Below are 19,720 nucleotides of genomic sequence, written 5' to 3' on the forward strand. Positions count from 1 at the left end.
AATTATGTAGTTAACATACATTAAAACTACTAAGCCAGGCTCTATGGCTCATGACTGTAATCCCAGCACTCTGGGAGGCTGAGGTGGGTGGATTACCTGAGTTCAGGAGTTCAAGAACAGCCTGGCCAATGTGATGAAACCCCGTCTCTACTAAAAATACAAAAATTAGCCGGGTGTGATGGCGCAGGCCTATAATCCCAGCTACTTGGGAGGCTGAGGCAGGAGAATCGCTGGAACCCAGGAGGTGGAGGCTGCAGTGAGCCAAGATCATGCCACTGCACTCTAGTGTGGGCAACAAGAGCAAAACTCCATCTCAAAAAAACCCAAAAAACTACTAGTGATCTCCAATTTATCAATTCGCACAAATAACCAAATGCCTTCTATACCCTGTGCAAAGTGTACAGAGGCCATACTGACTGATGGACATGGCTAATTTGAGTTTGACAAAAATAAAATAGGCTACCGCTTTATAATACATCCGATTCCTATTCTGATCAGTTAAAGTTCTATACATATGAAGAGTCAGTTGTGTTTCTCAAACATGTTTATGCCAGCTGAACTTCTTATGTTAATCACATAATTTAAATTTTATATAAACTGATTGAGAATATAAAAAATAAAGGTGTTTTATAGAAAATGAAACTGAATGCTTCAAAAAGGCTTGATAAAAGGTGAATCACCAAAAAAGCTTGTCTAATTAACTATCTGTAGATAAGACAGCTATACTAGATGGGAAGAAAAAAATGTACTAAAGGAATTCTGTATTCAAGTTTGCTTCACCATGGTCTTTTACGTTTCAATCAACTTTAAAGAATGATAGGCAATATCAGTCTGCGGGTGTAATTTATGCAGGAAAGCCAACTCGAAATTCCATCGGCAAAATCAGCAGAACAATACTCATTTATATATTCAATACACAAGGACAGATTGACACCTACCCTGTGCCAGGTATTTAGCCACCAGACCTAACTATGGTTTTAAAAATATTACTCTGAATTCCACATGGAGCAGATGGGAAAGGCAGGCACAAAAATGGAAGTGGAGAACTTAGGAGGCTTTTACAGTAATCCTGTAAAAAATGCTGGTGGCCTGGATATTATGATAGCAGTGGGAGGGTGTTATTTGAATGGATATGAGATTTAATTTGAAGGAAAAAGCTCTAACAATTGCTGAAGGACTAGATATGAAGTTTGAGTACAAAAAGAAGAAGGGGTAGCTCCTGGGTTTTTGCAGAACTAGGTGAATGTTGACATTTAATGTGATACAGAGAAACCATAGGAGGTGGAGGAGATGGGGACAAAATCAGCTTAAGATGCTTATTTTGAATCCAAGTAAAAATACTAGATAGGCAAGTCTGGAATTCAAGATAGAGGCCAGGGCAGGTAATACATGACAGGAAATTATCTGATATTCAAGTATGCAACTAGATGAGCTCACCTAAAGAATAAAAGTAGATAAAGAAGTGAGCAAAAGAACTCAGACCTGGAATCAAGCCCTACATCAAAAACCATCAAATTAATGCACACTTTTCTGTTTCTTCTTCTTCTTTTTTTTTTATGATATCCTTTTTCAAGTAACTGCAGGTTCCAATGGTGTCAGACAAGAGAGGATTTTTTAGAAACTTCCTTTTCAGGCTGGATGCGGTGGTGCATGCCTGTAATCCCAGCACTTTGGGAGGCTGAGGCAGGCAGATAGCTTGAGGTCAGGAGTTCAAGACCAGCCTGACCAACATGGTGAAACTCCATCTCTACTAAAAATACAAAAATTAGCTGGGAGTAGTGGCACACACCTGTAATCCCACCAGCTACTCGGGAGGCTGAGACATGAGAATCGCCTTGAACCCAGGAGGCAGAGGTTGTAGTGAGCTGAAATCACGCCACTGCACTCCAGTCTGCGTGACAAAGACCCTGTCTCAAAAAAAACAAAAAACAAACAAAAAAAAACCTCTCTTTTCATATAAGTACACTGACTCGTGCATCTTCAAGAAGCTGATCTAGTTTGGATATGTGTCCCTGCCCAAATGTCGTATTGAAATGTAATCCCCAATGTTGGAGGTGGGGCCTACCGGGAGGTGACTGGATCAAAAGGGCAGATTTCTCATGAATTATTTAGCATCATCCCTCTTGGCACCGTCTTTACAATAGCGAAGTCTCATGAAATCTGGTCATTTAAAAGTATGTAGCACCTCTCCCCCTTACTCTCTTGCTCCCACCTTTGCTATGTGACATGCCTGCTCCCCCTTTGCCTTCCACCATGATTGTAACCTTCCTGAGTCTTCCCCAAAAGCAGATGCTGCTATGCTTCCTGAGCAGCCTGCAGAACCATGAGCCAATTAGACCTCTCTTCTTTACACACAACTCAGTCTCAGGTATTTCTTTATAGCAATGCAAGAACGGCCTACTACAGAAGCATTCTAGAATAACTCCTCTCTCAGTCTCATATCTCACACTCCGCACTCCCCAACACATACACATAAACACACACACGCCTCTAGAGCACACACTCATCACCTTTACCCCTTTTCCCACCCCTTTAAAGTTGTCTCTTCTTTGTGCGTTCACAATTGTCTTTGCAGATTTCCACAGAGGTCTTTTTCAACAATGTATGTTCTAATTGTCCTTTAGCGGTGTGAAAGTTTCCTTATGGGCAAGAACCATAACCTTCCTCTTTGTATCTCCAATGACTCACACAGTACCTGGTAGATAACAGGCTCTCACTGAAAGTTTTCCTGAATGAATAAAAGAAGGGAGAGAGATTTACCCAAGGTCAGTCCCACGGCCAATTAATAGGAAAGTAGGAATTATAAAGTAGGTCTTAGTACAGTCAGATGTCCTAAACTCACTTCAGTCTGTCATTCAAAGAATTACATATTCAGGCCTCACCTTATCTATATATTTTATTTCTTATTCATCATCCTATGAATCCACTATGCTGTCTTAACTAAAAGTCTAGTTACCTAACCAAAATTCACTTTTCCTCAGCCTGTCCAGAACCTATGCCTTGAGCTAATCTCTTACCTCTCTCATAAAAAATCTCCCTTGCATTCCAACCTTAATCATTTCCCCCACTCCCCTCCCCTCACCTGCTACACACACCTTTGTTAACATCCTATTCAATTTGATTTCTATCCTTACACCTACATTGACGTGTTATCTCAAGGTTCACCAAAAGTCTTTGTAACAGATAAAGTATAATTTTCAAAATAGTAAAATCATGACTCTCATACAAATATGAAATGAAGATCTGGTAAAAATTTTAATTCATTGATTAAGGAAGAAAGAAGTAAGATGTTAAAACTGATTAAAATGATAATGTGATTTACTATTTCTCAACTTACAAAATTCATTTTCATGGCACAAACATAATTTGCATTGGTATGGGCAGAAAACATCTGTACTGCTTTCAGTTTTCTACAACTTAACTTTTACCCCTTTTTACGGAATTGTAAAACAGCCTTGTCAATCAAATATCCCTTAATCAGAATCATGTAACTCCTGGAGAGTCCTCTGAACAATATCTAGCATTCCAGATATGCAATAATTTCCTTTTCCCACTTCTAAGTCTTTGATAATTTTTCCTACATAATTGTCAAAACTCATCCTAACCTGCCTCCTGTGGTGCAATGTAAAATCACTCTTGCCACATTCAGTTTCCATAATATGGCACTCTCCTGGATCCTCTTTTACCTCTCTGATTCTCTTTTGCCTCCTTCACCAGCTCCTATTCATCTTAAATATAGTATTCACTGAGTTTTCTCACCGGGCTTTTGACTCACATAACTTTTTATGGCTGTATCCAATCTCATCCAGGCATACTTCATCCATTACTTATGCAGGAATTATTCCCATATGCACAGATCCAACGTCTATAATTCCCAGAGTTAAATTTCTATTTTCTTCATTTCTCATGTTGGTATCTTAGCAGTGTTTCAAACTGGTCAACAACCTAAACTCACTCTATTCCTCATCTAAATATGGTCTATTTCTGTGTTTCCTAACTTAATGTCTAATTGTCACAGAGGCACAAAGTATGAGGATCTTACACTCTACTTTCTCCCTCACCTTCCTCCTCTATGAAACTGTTTTCCAGGCAGTCACCTAAGCTTTCCACTGTACCTCTACAGCCTTCCTCTTATATCTTCCCCTTCCTCATAGCCTTTCCCCTTGTTCAAGCCTATATTATCTTTCACTTGAACTCCTGATAAAGTCTCCAAACTGGTATCTTGACTCTCTCCTAACATTCACACAGCTACTAAATTTATATTTCCCCAAACAAGGGCAGCTTTTCTGAACTATACCCACTTATCCGAGTTCTTATATAATAGGCAACAATGTTGTTTCAGGGTATCCACCTACTTCCTACTCATTCTACTTAGTTACTTCAGTCCAGGCAAGCTGATTCCACCAGCAAAGCACACTTCAGCTAAGATAATCATAAACTCATGAAGACTAGTTCAGAAACTGGCCAAAAAGAGCTAATGAAGTGCCATAAGACTTTTGCTGAGACTTCTGGGCCAACGGTGTATGCTTTTTGCTGAGGTAAATGCCATTGTTATTGCTGTATTTTGCCACCAGAGGACAGCCTGTTTGAGAAGTCAAGGCAGTTCAGAGATGCAAAGATAAACGTGATCCTAGTAACATCTTCTGAGCCCTAGCATCAAGAGATGTCCAAAGCCAGTTTCCCTTAGGTTATTCAATTACATCTACCAATAAACTTTCTTTTTGCTTAAGCCTGTTTGACTCAGGCAACGAACTAGCAAACAAAAAAAGTACTAAATAACACCTCCTATCTTTTCATGCACCATATGACTCAGCTACATCAGCCTCATCACCACTATCAGAATACTGTGCCCTTCCTTAAGCTATTCCTTCAGTCTGGAATTCACTTTTCTCTGCTTTGAATTCCCTTCCCTCCATGCCTTGCTTATTAAGATCCACTTTATACTTCAAGTTGCAGTTTAAATGCCTCAGTGAAATAATCATCAGAGACTAGAAAGAAGCAGAGGGGCAGATTATATAAGGATTTGAAACCATGCTATGGCTTTTTGAACTTTAACCCAAGGGTAAAGAAATGTCATTAAAAGGTTTTAAAGCATGAATGACATGACCAAATTTTCAATTTTAAAAAGATCACTTTACTTGCTATGCAGAGAATGAATTAGAGAACGGAAAGGGGGACAATGATTTGTAAGCTACTAAAACAATCTAGGTAAAGAGAATGGTGATATGGGCTAACGAGACAAGGGAGACGGAAGAATGTATTTTTGTAACTATTTTATTTCTTAATAAATCTTCCTCTGTACTGTAAACTCCCTGAGGGCAGAGAAATTATCTGCTGACTACCATGCTATCCACAGAAATTAGCAAGTAATTGCCACACAGTAAGGACTCAAATGGGTAAATGGAAGTATCATTTGTGAAGACAGAAAACACAGGAAAACTCAGTTTGGGGTTTGTTTGTTTTTGAGCAATAGAGAAGGATGAAGATGAACTCTGCTTTGGACAAGCTGAGTTTGAGGTAATACAATACATTCAAGCAGGCAAATGGGTATATATGATACATACAAACACATACACATGTCTGGGGATCAGGAAAAAGATTTGCGCTGAAGACACTAACCTGAAAATTCTGGGCACAGACGAGTAAATGGTAACTGACTTTATGAGAAGAGATAAGATTGCTTAGAAATATGTGAAATGAAAAGAGGGTGGAGATCACAGACCTCATGGGCATTTAAAAGTTGAACAGAAAAGGAGAAGCTAAGGAAGAACACTAATAGCGCTGGCAGGAAAGCATAGGAGAGTCCTCTAATAAAGCCAAGAGAAGAAGAGGAAGTCCTCTAATAAAGCCAAGGGAAGAAGTGGTCAAATGTGTCAAACATTGTTAAAAAAAAATAAAAAAGAAAAAAAGAAAGAAAAAAGTCAGGTAATGGGCAGATTAAAAGTATCCTTTGGATAAAAATAGCTTTGGTAGAGTGGGTGGGAGTGGAGCTGGACACACCTTAGTTTGGAGTGGGTTCAAGGGTAAGTAGAATAAAAAGAAACGAAGTCAGCCAGTATTAGACATCTTGCTCAAGAAATTGGCTACAAAGAAACTAAGATACATAGCTGCAGGAGTGGAACACAGTCAAGGCTAAGTTCTGTTCCTTTGTTGTTACAGATTGTGTATGTTTTACAGAATTTGATCTTAAGCATGTTTAAATGTTGATTGGAGGCAACCTAAAAAGAAGAAAAAGTAGAAGAAAAGGTAAGAATAAATATAAAAAATGAGCAGTCTTTGAAATGGAGCACAGAAGAAGGAACTCGTTTTGAAGAGGCAGCAGTATCTCTTCCACTGAAGTTGTATACTAGAAGGAAGAACTAGTAAGGATGTAGGCACATTTATAGATTTAGTTACTGAAAATTAAGAGAGTTTACATGTGATAGCTTCAAATGTGTAATAAACATATTGAAGTTTAAATACTAAAACAAATCTGTTCATTGAGAATTTTTTCTAAGTTATGAGTTTAAGATAGACATTAACATATAAATTACATAAAATAGCTGTCCCATCCCTAAACCTTAGATTTTTAAGAAAAATTAAAACAATATTTAATGCCTACTATGTATAAGACACTATGCTGTGGAGAACACAAAAAGGCTCTTTCCCCAGATATATGAATAGCTTGTGTCCTCTTCTTTTAGGTCCCTGTTCTCACATTCTACTTTATTTCTCTCCATTGAATTTACTACCACCTGATATATTATTTTTTTCTTATTGTCTGTTTTCCCCTCTACTGGAATAGGGCAGCAACTTTTTCTGTTTTGTTCACTGCTGTATACCCAGCATCAATAATACTACCTATAATGGATAGGTATACAAAATAAAATTTTGATTTAAGAGGCAACTTCTCTTCAGGAAGGTACTATCTGTTAAGTGGGAGAGAGATTATATACAGAATACACCCCTGCTATGGTCTGAATGTCTGTCTGTGTTCCCCCAAAATTCATGTTAAAACTGAATCCCTAATGCTATAGTATTAAGAGTTGGGGCATTTAGAAGGTGACTTGGTCATGTGCATTGTACTGTCATGAGAGGGATTCATGCCTGATATAGTTTAGATATTTGTCCCCTTCAAATCCCATGTTAAAACTTGATCTCTAATATTGGAGATGGAGCCTAGCAAGAGGTATTTGAGTCATGGGGACAGACTAAGACAAAAAACTGGTACCAGGAGTGGGATGTTAAAACTAAACTTTAAACTAAAGCTGCTTAGGGGTTGTAATCCTAGTCTCTGATAAAACAGACTTTAAACCAAAAAAGATCAAAAAAGACAAAGAAGGGCATCATATAATGGTAAAGGGATCAATGTAACAAGAAGAGCAAATTATCTTAACTGTATACATGCACCCCAAACAGGAGCACCCAGATTCATAAAGCAAGTTCTAGGAGACCTACAAAGAGACTTAGACTCCCACACAATAATAGTGGGAGACTTTAACACCCCACTGTCAATACTAGATCAACGAGACAGAAAATTAACAAGGATATTCAGGACTTGAACTCAGCTCTGGACCAAGCAGACCTAATAGACATCTAAAGAACTCTCTACCCCAAAGCAACAGAATATATACATTCTTCTCACACCACATAGCACTTATTCTAAAATTGATCAATAATTGGAAGTAAAACACTCCTCAGCAAATGCAAAGAACGCAAATCATAACGAACAGTCTCTTAGACCACAGTGCAATCAAATTAGAACTCAGGATTAAGAAACTCACTCCAACCCACACAACTACACGGAAACTGAACAACCTGCTCCTGAGTGACAACTGGGTAAATAAAGAAATTAAGGCAGAAGTAAGTAAGTTCTTTGACACCAATGAGAACAAACAGATAACATACCAGAATCTCTGGGACACAGGTAAAGCAGTGTTAAGAGGGAAAGTTATAGCACTAAATGTCCATTATCAGCAAGCGGGAAAGATCTAAAATCGACACCCTAACATTACAATTAAAAGAACTAGAGAAGCAAGAGCAAACAAATTCAAAAGCTAGCAGAAGACAAGAAATAACTAAGATCAGAGCAAAACTGAAGGAGACAGAGACAGGAAAAACCCTTCAAAAACTTAACGAATCCAGGAGCTGGTTTTTTGAAAAGATTAACAAAATTGATAGACCGCAAGGCAGACTAATAAAGAATAAAAGACAGAAGAATCAGATAGACACAATAAAAAATGATAAAGGGATATCGCCACTGATCCTACAGAAGTACAAACCACCATCAGAGAATACTATAAACAGCTCTACTCAAACTAAAAACTCTAGAAGAAATGGATAAATTCCTGGACACAAACACTCTCCCAAGACTAAACCAGGAAGAAGTCACATCCCTGAATAGACCGATAACAAGTTCTGAAATTGAGGCAGTAATTAATAGCCTACCAACCAAAAAAAGCCCAGGACCAGATGGATTCACAGCCGTATTCTACCAGAAGTACAAAGAGGAGCTGGTACCATTCCTTCTGAAACTATTCCAAACAACAGAAAAAAAGGGAATCCTCCCTAACTCATTTTATGAGGCTAACATCATCCTGATACCAAAACCTGACAGAGACACAACAAAAAAATCTAATTTCAGGTCAATATCCCTGATGAACATCGATGTGAAAATACTCAATAAAATACCGGCAAACTGAATACAGCAGCATGTCAACAGGCTTATCCACACGATCAAGGCGACTTCATCCCTGGGATGTAAGGCTGGTTCAACATATGCAAATCAACAAACGTAATCCATCATATGAACAGAACCAATGACAAAAATCACATGATTAGCACAACAGATGCAGAAAAGGCCTTGGACAAAATTCAACACCCCTTCATACTAAAAAAATCTCAATAAACTAGGTATTGATGGAATGTATCTCAGAATAATAAGAGCTATTTATGACAACAAACCCATAGCCAATATCATACTGAATGGGCAAAAGCTGGAAGCATTCCCATTGAAAACAGGCACAAGACAAGGATGCCCTCTCTCACCACTCCTATTCAACATAGTATTGGAAGTTATGGCCAGGGCAATCAGGCAAAAGAAAGAAATAAAGGATATTCAAATAGGAAGAGAGGAAATCAAATTGTTTCTGTTTGCAGATGACATGATTGTATATTTAGAAAACCCCATCGTCTCAGCCCCAAAACTCCTTAAGCTGATAAGTAACTTCAGCAAAGTCTCAGGATATAAAATCAATGTGCAAAACTCACAAGCATTCCTACACACCAATAATAGACAGAGAGTCAAATCACGAGTGAACTCCCATTCACAATTGCTACAAAGAAAATAAAATAACTAGGAATACAACTTACAAGGGATGTGAAGGACCTCTTCAAGGCGAACTACAAACCACTGCTCAAAGAAATAAGAGACAACACAAACAAATGGAAAAACATTCCATGATCATAGATAGGAAGAATCAGTATCATGAAAATGGCCATACTGCCCAAAGTAATTAACAGATTCAATGCTATTCCCATCAAGCTACCACTGACTTTCTTCACAGAACTAGAAACAACTACTTTAAATTTCATATGGAACCAAAAAAGAGCCCGTATAGCCACGACAATCCTAAGCAAAAAGAACAAAGCTGGAAGCATCACACTACCTGACTTAAAACTATACTAAAAGGCTACAGTAACCAAAATAGCATGGTACTGGTACCAAAACAGATATACAGACCAGTGGAACAGAACAGAGGCCTCAGAAATAACACCACACACCTACAACCATCTGATCTTGACAAAAACAAGCAATGGGGAAAGGATTCCCTATTTAACAAATGGGGCTGGGAAAACTGGCTAGCCATATACAGAAAACTGAAACTGGACCCCTTCCTTACACCTTATACAAAAATTCACTCAAGACGGATTAAAGACTTAAATGTAAAACCTAAAACCATAAAAACCCTAGAAGAAAACCTAGGCAATACCATTCAGGACATAGGCAGGGGCAAAGACTTCTTGACTAAAACACCAAAAGCAATGGCAACAAAAGCCAAACTTGACAAATGGGATCTAACTAAATTAAAGAGTTTCTGCACAGTGAACAGGCAACCTACAGAATGGGAGAAAATTTTTGCAATCTACCCATCTGACAAAGGGCTAATATCCAGAATCTACAAGGAACTTAAACAAATTTACAGGAAAAAAAACAACCTCATCAAAAAGTGGGCAAAGGATATGAACAGACACTTCTCAAAAGACATTTACTTGGTCAACAAACATATGAAAAAAATCTCATTGTCACTGGTCATTAGAGAAATGCAAATCAAACCACAATGACATACCAGTTAGAACAGTGATTATTAAAGAGTCAGGAAACAACAGATGCCGAAGAAGATGTGAAGAAATACGAACACTTTTACACTGCTGGTGGGAGTGTAAATTAGGTCAACCATTGTGGAAGACAGTGCGGCAATTCCTCAAGGATCTAGAAACAGAAATATCATTTGACCCAGTAATCCCATTACTGGGTATATACCCAAAGGATTATAAATCATTCTACTATAATGACACATGCACATGTATGTTTATTGTGGCACAATAGCAAAGACTTGGAACCAACCCAAAGCCCATTAATGATAGACTGGATAAAGAAAATGTGGCACATATACACCATGGAATACTATGCAGCCATGAAAAAGAATGAATTCATGTCCTTTGTAGGGATATGGATAAAGCTGGAAACCATCATTCTCAGCAAACTAACATAGGAACAGAAAACCAAACACCACATGTTCTCCATAAGTAGGAGCTGAACAATGAGAACACATGGACACAGGGAGGGGAACATCACACACCAGGGCCTCTCAAGGGTTGGGGGACAAGGGGAGGGAGAGCATTAGGACAAATAACTAATGCATGTGGGGCTTAAAACCTAGATGACAGGCTGATGGGTGCAGCAAACCACCATGGCACATCATGTATACCTATGTAACAAACCTGCACATTCTGTACATGTATCCCAGAACTTAATGTATTAAAAAAAAAAAAAAAAAAAAACTAAAGCTGCTTAAAACAGCTTAGAGAGCTCAAAACAAAACCAAAAAAGCTCATACACAAGAAAAACTTTAAAACTTCTTAGAGACTGGTTAAGTGGTTGTGACAAAAATGCTGATTAAAATATAGAAAGTAAAGGCCATTTTCACGAAGTCTCAAATAAAGTTTTTAAAAACTAAACAAAAAAATTGGCCACATTATATGTTATGCTTGTAACAAAAAACTTGGCTACATTGTATCCATGCCTAGGACTTTGTAAAAGGCTGAACTTAAGAGTAATGACTTAAGCTACCTGGCAAAAAAAAGTTTCTAAACAACACAGCGTTCAAAAGGTGACATGGCTGCTTCTAACAGCCTACTATCAGATATGGGAGTTCAAAAAAAGACAAAGTTAAAGCAAATAATTAAGAGAAAACAGAGCACACAAATTTGAAAAATTTACAACCTGACCATGTGGTAGAGGGAAGTTTTCAGGAGAGAAATCCAAACTACCCAGCCCCAGGTACCAGGCCCTACCAGAACAACAGGTTGTTAAAGCAATTAACATGACTAAAAGAGAGCCAGTTGTTAACAGTCAAGACAATGGGGAAAAGCCCCCAAGACATTCCAGAAATCAAGGCTACCCCTTCCATCACAGGCTCAGAGATCTCCTCAGGCAAAATGGTTTGGGAGGCCAGGCCCAGGGTGTTGCTGCCTTGTGCTGTCTTGAGATGCTACTCCCCACGTTCTGGCTGCAGCCAGGGCTCAAAAGGCCCCAGGTACTGGTTGGACTGCCACTCCAGTGGGTGCAAGCCACAGGCCTTGATGGTTTCCAAGTGGTGTTAAGTCTGCAGGTATACAGAATACAAGATCCATGGAAGCTTGGCAGCTTCCACCAGATTTCACAAGATATGTCAAGAAGTCTGGGTGCCCAGGCAGAAGCCTGCCACGGCAGAGCTCCTACAGAAAGATTCTACCAGGCTAGTGCCAAGGGGAAATGTGGGGTTAGAGTCCCCAGAGAGAACTCATTGGGGCACTGCCCAGTATGGCAGTGGGAACAGGGGCACTGCCCTCCAGGCCCCACAGTGGTGGCAGTCTAAAGCCAAGAGAAAAAGAGAAAGGTGTGGTCAAATGTGTTAAATACTGTTATGAAAAAGAGAGAGAAAGAGAGAAAGAGACTAAGAGAGAAAGAGGAAGGAAGGAAAGGAAGCAAAGGAAGGAAAGGAAGGAAGGAAGGGGAAAGATCAAAAGTATCCTTTGGATGTAAACAGCATACACCCTCAGCCTGGAAAAGTTGACAGACATTAGACTCCAATCCATGAGAACAGCCATGTGCGCTATGCCCAACCAAGCTATAGAGATGCAGCTGCCCAAGGTTTTGAGAGCCCACCTCTTGGACCAGTGTGCTCAGGATGTGGGAGGGAGTGGAAAGTGAGGAAGTGGAAAGATTAAAATAATCCTTTGGATGAAAACAGCATACACCCTCAGCCTGGAAAAGTGACAGACATTAGACTCCAATCCATGAAAGAAGCCATGTGGTCTGCCCAACCAAGCCATAGAGATGGGGCTGCCCAAGGTTTCAAGAGCCCACCTCTTGGACCAGTGTGCTCAGTTATGGGACATGAGTCAAGAGAGATTATTTTACAGCTTTAATATCTGCCCTACTAGGTTTCAGACATGGGTGCGTCCCTTTTTGTTGGTCAAGTTTTCCCTTTTAAAATGAAAATGTTTACCCAATGTCTGTTCCACCATTGTATCTTAAAAGTAAATAATTTGTTTTTGATCTTACAGGCTCATAGCTATAACGAACTTGCCTCGAGTCCTGGATAAGACTTAAGTTGATGCTAAAACTAGTTAAGACTTCTGGGGACTTTGAAAGAGATGATTATATTTAACAACAGAAAAAAGACAAGAGGGTGGGCGCAGTGGCTTACACCTATAATCCCAGCACTTTCGGAGGCTGAGGCAGGAGAGCTGCTTTAGTTCAGGAGTATGAGACAGCTTAGGCAACATAGTGAGATCTCACCTCTACGAGTAATAAAAAAATTACCTGGCCATGGTAATGCACGCCTGTGGTTCCAGCTACTTGGGAGGCTGAAGTGGGAGAACTGCTTGAGCCCAGGCGGTTAAGGCTACAGTGAGCCATGATCCCGCCTCTGCACTCCAGCCTGGGCAACAGAGTGATACTCCATCTCAAAAATAATAATAATAATAATACAAGAGATTTGGGGGGCTAGAAGTGAAGTGATATAGATATTTGCCCTCTTCAAATCTCATGTTAAAATGTTATCCCCAATGTTGGAGTTGAGAGGTGTCTGGAACATGAGATAAGATCCCTCATGAATGGCTCGGTGCTATCATGTAATGAGTGATTTCTCACTCTATTAACAGAACAACTAATTGTTTAAAAGAGCCTGGTACCCCTCCCTTCTCTCTCTCGCCATGTGATATGCCAGCTCCACTTCCCCTTCCATCATGATTAAAAGCTTTCTGAGGTCCTCACCAGAATCAGAGGCTGATGCCATGCTTCTGTAAAGCCTGCAAAACTATGAACCAAGTAAACCTCTCTTCTTTATAAATTACCCACCCTCAGGTATCCCTTTATAATAACACAAACAGACTAAGGGAGTGCTCTTATAAAAAGGGCTGCAGGAACCTGTTTACCCCTTCTGCCATGTGAGGACACAGAGACAGCGTCATCTATTCAGCAGAGACACTGAATCCGCTGGTGCCTTGATTCTGGAAATCTTCCAAAACTGTGAGAAATAAATTCCTATTGTTTATAAACTACCTAGTCTAAAGGTATTTTGTTACAGCAGCTCAAACAAACTATTAATAAAACAATACCAACATTCACAAATGAGGGCAGCAAATGCTAAGAGTGATGTGAGAAGCAACAACAAAAAGTGGTGTAAGAGTTCGGAATACTGGTAATCATCCCAGACAAGTACAGAGTTGTACAATCATCCATCACCTTCTAGAACAGTTTCATCATCTCAAAAAGAAACCTTGTGCCCCTTAGCTATCACCTACCAACTCCCCAGCTTCCCCAGTCCTAAGGAGCCACTAATCTGCTTCCTGTCTGTGTACATTTGCCCACTGTGGACATTCCATAAAAACAGAATCATATAATACATGGAATTTTGTGACTGGCTTCTTTCATTTAGTTTGTTTTTCAAGGTTCATTCATACATGTTGTAGCATGTATCAGTATTTCATTCCTTTTTATGGCCAAATAATATTCCATTATATGACTATACCATATTTTGTTTATCCATTCATCAATTGATGGCCATTTGGGTTGTTTCCACTTTTTGGCTATTATGAATAATGCTTCTGTGAACATTAGTATATAAGTTTTTTTATAGGATAATTTTTCTAAGAGATGTGAATTTTCATAAAGCTTATAAATTTATCCAAATCAAAAAATTGTATTCTGAGACAATGTCCTTCAAATTTTTTGTTGTTGTTGTTTCTTTGTTTGCTTTTTAAGAGAGAGGGTCTGTCTCTACCCAGGCTGGAGTGCAGTAGCCCATTCATAGCTCACTGCAGCTTCCAACGCCTAGGCTCAAGTGATTCTCCTGCCTCAGCCTCCCAAGTAGCTGGGAGTGCAGGCATGAGACTGAGCTCAGCCAAACTTTTTTTTTTAAATATTAAAACATCCTTTTTAAACGAAAGGATGGCAGTATAAAAAAGTAGTTTTGTTTAATGTGCTTATTAGGTAAAATAACTATTTAAAATTTTGCTTTTCTGTTAAATCCAAAAGTCTAAAAAGCGTTGATCAAAGAAAATACAAGATAGTTCTAAAGTAAACTAAGAAGGTTTTCCCCCCAGAGTTGAAATCACATATTGTAAACAGTAGAAAATGAAATACATAAGCCAAAAGGTAGATCTTGCCAGGCTAAGGAATTTGGGCATTATCCCATAGTCAATAAGTAAATTAATAAAGCTGTTTAAATATAAAATTATTGACTCTAAGATATCACTATATTCCGCAAACAGTAATTGAGCTACTACTATATAAAAAGCACTGAATTTGGTACTATGAGTGATTCCAAAAAGACTTTTGCCTCTGACACTACCAAAACCACTCCAGATAAAATTCCAAATGACTTCAAATTGCTAAATCCAATTTTTATTTTTCAGTTCTCATCTTACTTGACCTATCAGTAGCATCTGACATAAGTAAAACACTCTCTCTTCCTTGAAATACTTTCCTTTTTTTTTTTCTTTTTTTTGAGACAGAGTCTGGCTCTATTGCCCAGGCTGGAGTGTAGTGGCACGATCTCGGCTCACTGCAACCTCTGCTCCTGGGTTCAAGTGATTCTCCTGCCTCGGCCTCCCTGAGTAGCTGGGATTACAGGCAGGTGCCATACGCCCAGCTGATTTTTTGATGTTTTTTTTTTTACTAGAGACAGAGTTTTGCCATATTGGCCAGGCTGGTCTCAAACTCCGGGCCTCAAGTGATCTGCCTGCCTCAGCCTCCCAAAGTGCTGGGATTACAGGTATGAGTCACCATGCCTGGCCAAAACACTTTCTTTACTTGGCTTCTAAGACACCATACTCTTCTGGGTTTTCGTCTTACATTACTAGTGGCTCCTTCGCAGTCTCATATGCTGGTTCTTTCACAGCTCCACAATTTATAAACATTAAGAGTATTCAAGGTTCGGCCCTTGCACCACTTGTATCTCTTGTCTATCTCCTTTTCTTAATGCTGTCAGTCTAACGGCTCCACTAGAATGTAGCTCCAACAGGGTGAGAATCGGGGACTGTTTTGTTTATACTGGATCCCTTGCACCTAAAACAGTGCCTGGCATATAGTAAGCGCTTGACAAATATTTGTTCAATAAATAGATGGATGAATACATGGCTTTATATATTATCTATAATCTCATGAATTCTCCAATTTATACTCCCTGCCTGGATCTCTGTCTGCAGCTCCAGACACATCCAACTGCCTATTTGCTATCTCCATTTGAATGTGTAAAATACATCTCAAACTTAATGACTTAATGGAAGAGAACTCCAATCACCCTCCCAATGGCTTCTCCAGCTGGCTTCACTTTCTTAGCAAATTGAAGCCCCATCCTTCCAGTTTCTCAAGCCAAAAATTTTCTCAAACAGTAAGCTGCCACTACATAAAAAGCACTGAATTTTGGTGCTTTTTATATAGCACCAAACTATAACTCCTTTTTCTTTTTTTTTTTTTTTTTTTCTTGAGACAGAGTACTCTGTCACTCAGGCTGGAGTGCAGTGGCACGATTTCAGCTCACTGCAACCTCCGTCTCCTAGGTTCATGTGATTCTCATGCCTCAGCCTCCTGAGCGGCTGAGATTACAGGCATGCACCACTGTGCTCAGCTAATTTTTATATTTTCAGTATTAACAGAGACAGGGTTTTGCCATGATGGCCAGGCTGGTCTTGAACTCCTGGCCTCAGCCTCCCAAAGTGCTGGGATTACAGGGATGAGCCACCGCACCCAGCCTAACTCCTTTTCTTTCTCTCACACTACATATCCAATCTGCCAACAAATACTGTGTATTCTGCGTTCATAATATAGCCAGCATCTGTTTTTTTTCCTCACCCCATCCACAATTATCACTATGATTCAAGCCTTCGCATCTCTCACCTGGATGAATGCCAACAGCTTCTTAATTGGACTTCCTGCTTCTTGTCCACCTCCACTCCCCAATTCAGAACCACAAGCAGAGAAATTCTCAGATTTGTTCTCAGAACAAGCAGAAAAATTCTTTTTCAAACTTATGTCAGATCACATTACTTCTCTGCTCATAATCCTGCAGTTATTCCCACTTCACTGAGTAAAAACCCAAATCTTGAAAACTGCTTATAAGGCTCTCTTCAATCTGGCCCTAAGTCAACTCTGACCTCATCGTCTACTATTTTTCCCTCACTTATTCTGCTCCAGTCATACTGGATTCTTCTGCTGTTCTTTCCAAAGGTCAAGCATATCTCTGCCTTTTCCCTTACTCCTCCCTTTGCCTGGAATGGTCTTCCCCTAGATAGCTGCATCCCACCACCTCCTTCAGGTATGCTCAACTGTCACCTTCTCTGTGACTTTTCCCCTGATCATCATATTTAAAACTGCAACCTCATCCCTACCCTTGTATTCTTTATCCCTTTACTCTGCTCTATTTTTCTCCACAACACTTACCACCTAAAATACTACATATTTTACTTTCTGCTTGAAGACATGACTTTTTGTCTTTCACTCACTGCTATATCCCTATCATTTAAATCAGTGCCTGGCACATGGTAAGTGATCAAGAGTCTCTCTGTTGAGCTAATGCTTTCATTTCCACCAGGGGGCCCAACGATCACGTAGCCCGGTGTTTCAGGAAGATCATAAAGCATCTCTAAGATTTCTTTGTGCTCTGATCCCTAGAAGGACTACAACTTGCCTAGAAAGAAAAACTGTGCTTTGTCTCGGCAACCACAAGGAGGAGTTGAGAAAAAGAGCCGAGCAGAGAAACCAGATAATGCTGTTTCCCTTGCTTTTCCCTCAGTAACCTCAAGGTGGAAGAAAACTGGATCTGGAGCCAGCTGTACTGAATGAATGATTTTTCTCCATACTATGAGTTACCTAGACACAAACGTAAACAGGAAACATCACAATCCTTTCGAATGCCACAAACAGGCCAAGGGAATCCATATACACAGGCCACTAAGGACAGGAAGGGTGTTTCTTTAACTCCAGCACTAAGAATTCTCCACAAATTCAGGGGAAGAGCTCCCGTTAGCACAGAAAGACACATAACTAACTCACTGATGAAGGCCGAGTGTTTCAGGTCGTCAGTACTCTCTGGCCAGAGAACTATTAAGTCAATTCTATTTAATACTTAGGGCACCTACAATTCGTTAGCGGTATAAGGAAGGCAGTCCCACGTCTAAATTCTCAGATTTGGCGGATCGCATGGAATTCATTAACATCAGATTCATTAAACACCCAAATCCATTTCCCACGGGCTTGTGACTCACCGCCACCTGTTGATGCCCACGTTGGAGGAGCCGGCGAACCAGGGGTCCAGGATGTAGACGCAGCGGATGGTGTCGGCGCCCTGAATGCATTCCTTCAGGGCGGGGTTGTCGTGGAGCCGGAGCCCCTTTCGGAACCAGTGCACTGCGTTCACCCCCATGCTGGGGGCGCGCGGCGGGTCCTCCACGGAGAAATTCAAGGAAGGAGGCTCCGGCTCATAGCCGACACCTTCGCTTCCAAGAGAATTGCCTCACCCGAGGAGTAAGGAAAGGGCGGTAGAGGGGGGACAGGAAAAAATGACTCCAAGGAGGGGACTGGAGAAGGCGGGGGCGCTGGAAGCGCAGTGAGAAGATGAATGGAGGTTGCCCAGTCGGCGGAGTCCGGGTTTGACGCCCTTTAGGAGCCCGCGCCCGCCGCAACCTCCTGGAGGCGACGCATAACTTCGAGGGCCTCGGACCTCCGGAGCCTGAGCAAATTCCACGAGCTCGAGCCGCCACGACGGCCCGAGCTGGCACGGACGGCCCCAGGAGGTTCGTCACGGAAACCTCGCCCCACCAAGGCGGCTCCTAAAGACAAAACGGCCCGCCCGAGGTGAGTCACCGAGGAGAACCGAAGGGGAATGAGCCCCTGTCGGCGACGCTGTCTCTAGGCCCAGGAGAAAGGACCGGGGACGGAGGCAAGAGGCGGTGGTCGAGGCCGCTGGACGGTTGCCGGCCGGTGACCGGTCCCGAGGCTGCCCGGGTGACTCTGCCGCCGCCGCCGCGTCAGCGGCCTCGGCCCCGCCCCCGGCTCCTCATTGGAGGGCGCGCTCCCCACGTGACCACCGGCACCTCACGTTTCTGAAGTGTGTTTACTACACTGACTCGGAGGGGGAATCTGCTCGCGCTTCGGTCGCTTCTGGAGGGGCGGCAGCCGCTTGATCCCAGAACCGTTGACCCTCGCCCACACGCTGAGCTCACTGCCTTTGCCCCTTTCCTGTGCCGACTGGCGGGCCGTCCCTTGGAGGCAAACCGTGTTGACCACAGGCCCCTTGTGAGGGAAGGCTTAGCCCCGCCCCCAGGGGCCGTGAGCGGGCACTATTGGCCGAGGCTCGGTGAGACCCGGATGAGCACGGGGATGCGGGGAGCTCGCGGGCGCGCGCGCTGGTCAGAGAGGCGCGCTTGCGCTCTCGCTGCGCTCCAGAGGGTAAGGGGGCGGGGCCCGCGGGCCGAAGCGCGCTGGGTGATTCCTCCCGTGGGATTTGGGGAAGGCCTGGAAATTGTCCGGTGTCTTTCAGGAGCCAAAGGTGGAGTCGGGCGGAGAGTGAGGGGAGGATGGAGTGGAAGGAGGAGAGTGGGAGGCTTCACGTAGATTTCAAGTCCAAACCATGTGCTTGCCAGAGAACCCTACTTTGGAGATTATGGAGCTGTGCCCCTCCACTCTCCTGGCCCTTGGGTGCCTCCTCCCCCTTGTACATGCTCTGGGGAAAAGGGTAATTGGCAGGACGGATGCCAGGCATTCCTGGACTTCCTGGAATTTTTTAATACTAGCGATATATATCATCAACGTTTCACCCCTAATCTACATTTAATGTAGTTTACCGGTCTCTTTGAGACTGGACGTTTGTCTACTTTTCCAGCGACAGTGAACTGCAGGCCATGCCATCCCTTAGATATATGATGCCCTTAAATTCATTCAATGATTACTTTTTGAGTGAACTAAGCACTG

General features: G+C 41.5%; 1 protein-coding gene and 1 long non-coding RNA gene across 4 annotated transcripts in view; one reads left to right on the forward strand and one right to left on the reverse strand.

The window, feature by feature from the left end:
* CRY1 (cryptochrome circadian regulator 1) overlaps window positions 1-19,047 on the reverse strand; it is a 106,486-nt gene extending 87,439 nt beyond the window's left edge. For 2 of the 3 annotated variants that reach the window (XM_015152645.3, XM_077952590.1), the window contains exon 1: window positions 18,016-18,762. In XM_015152645.3, the coding sequence (XP_015008131.1) occupies window positions 18,016-18,173 (158 nt within the window). In that variant the 5' untranslated portion in view covers window positions 18,174-18,762. 3 annotated transcript variants of the gene reach the window in all.
* Window positions 16,970-18,754, forward strand: LOC144333010 (uncharacterized). Its single transcript, XR_013401309.1, has 2 exons — window positions 16,970-18,374; window positions 18,443-18,754. It is a non-coding gene; the product is annotated as an uncharacterized LOC144333010 (long non-coding RNA).
* Window positions 19,048-19,720: the final 673 nt, after the last annotated feature.

Source organism: Macaca mulatta, chromosome 11, assembly GCF_049350105.2.
Source record: "Macaca mulatta isolate MMU2019108-1 chromosome 11, T2T-MMU8v2.0, whole genome shotgun sequence".
Taxonomy (NCBI): Eukaryota; Metazoa; Chordata; class Mammalia; order Primates; family Cercopithecidae; genus Macaca; species Macaca mulatta.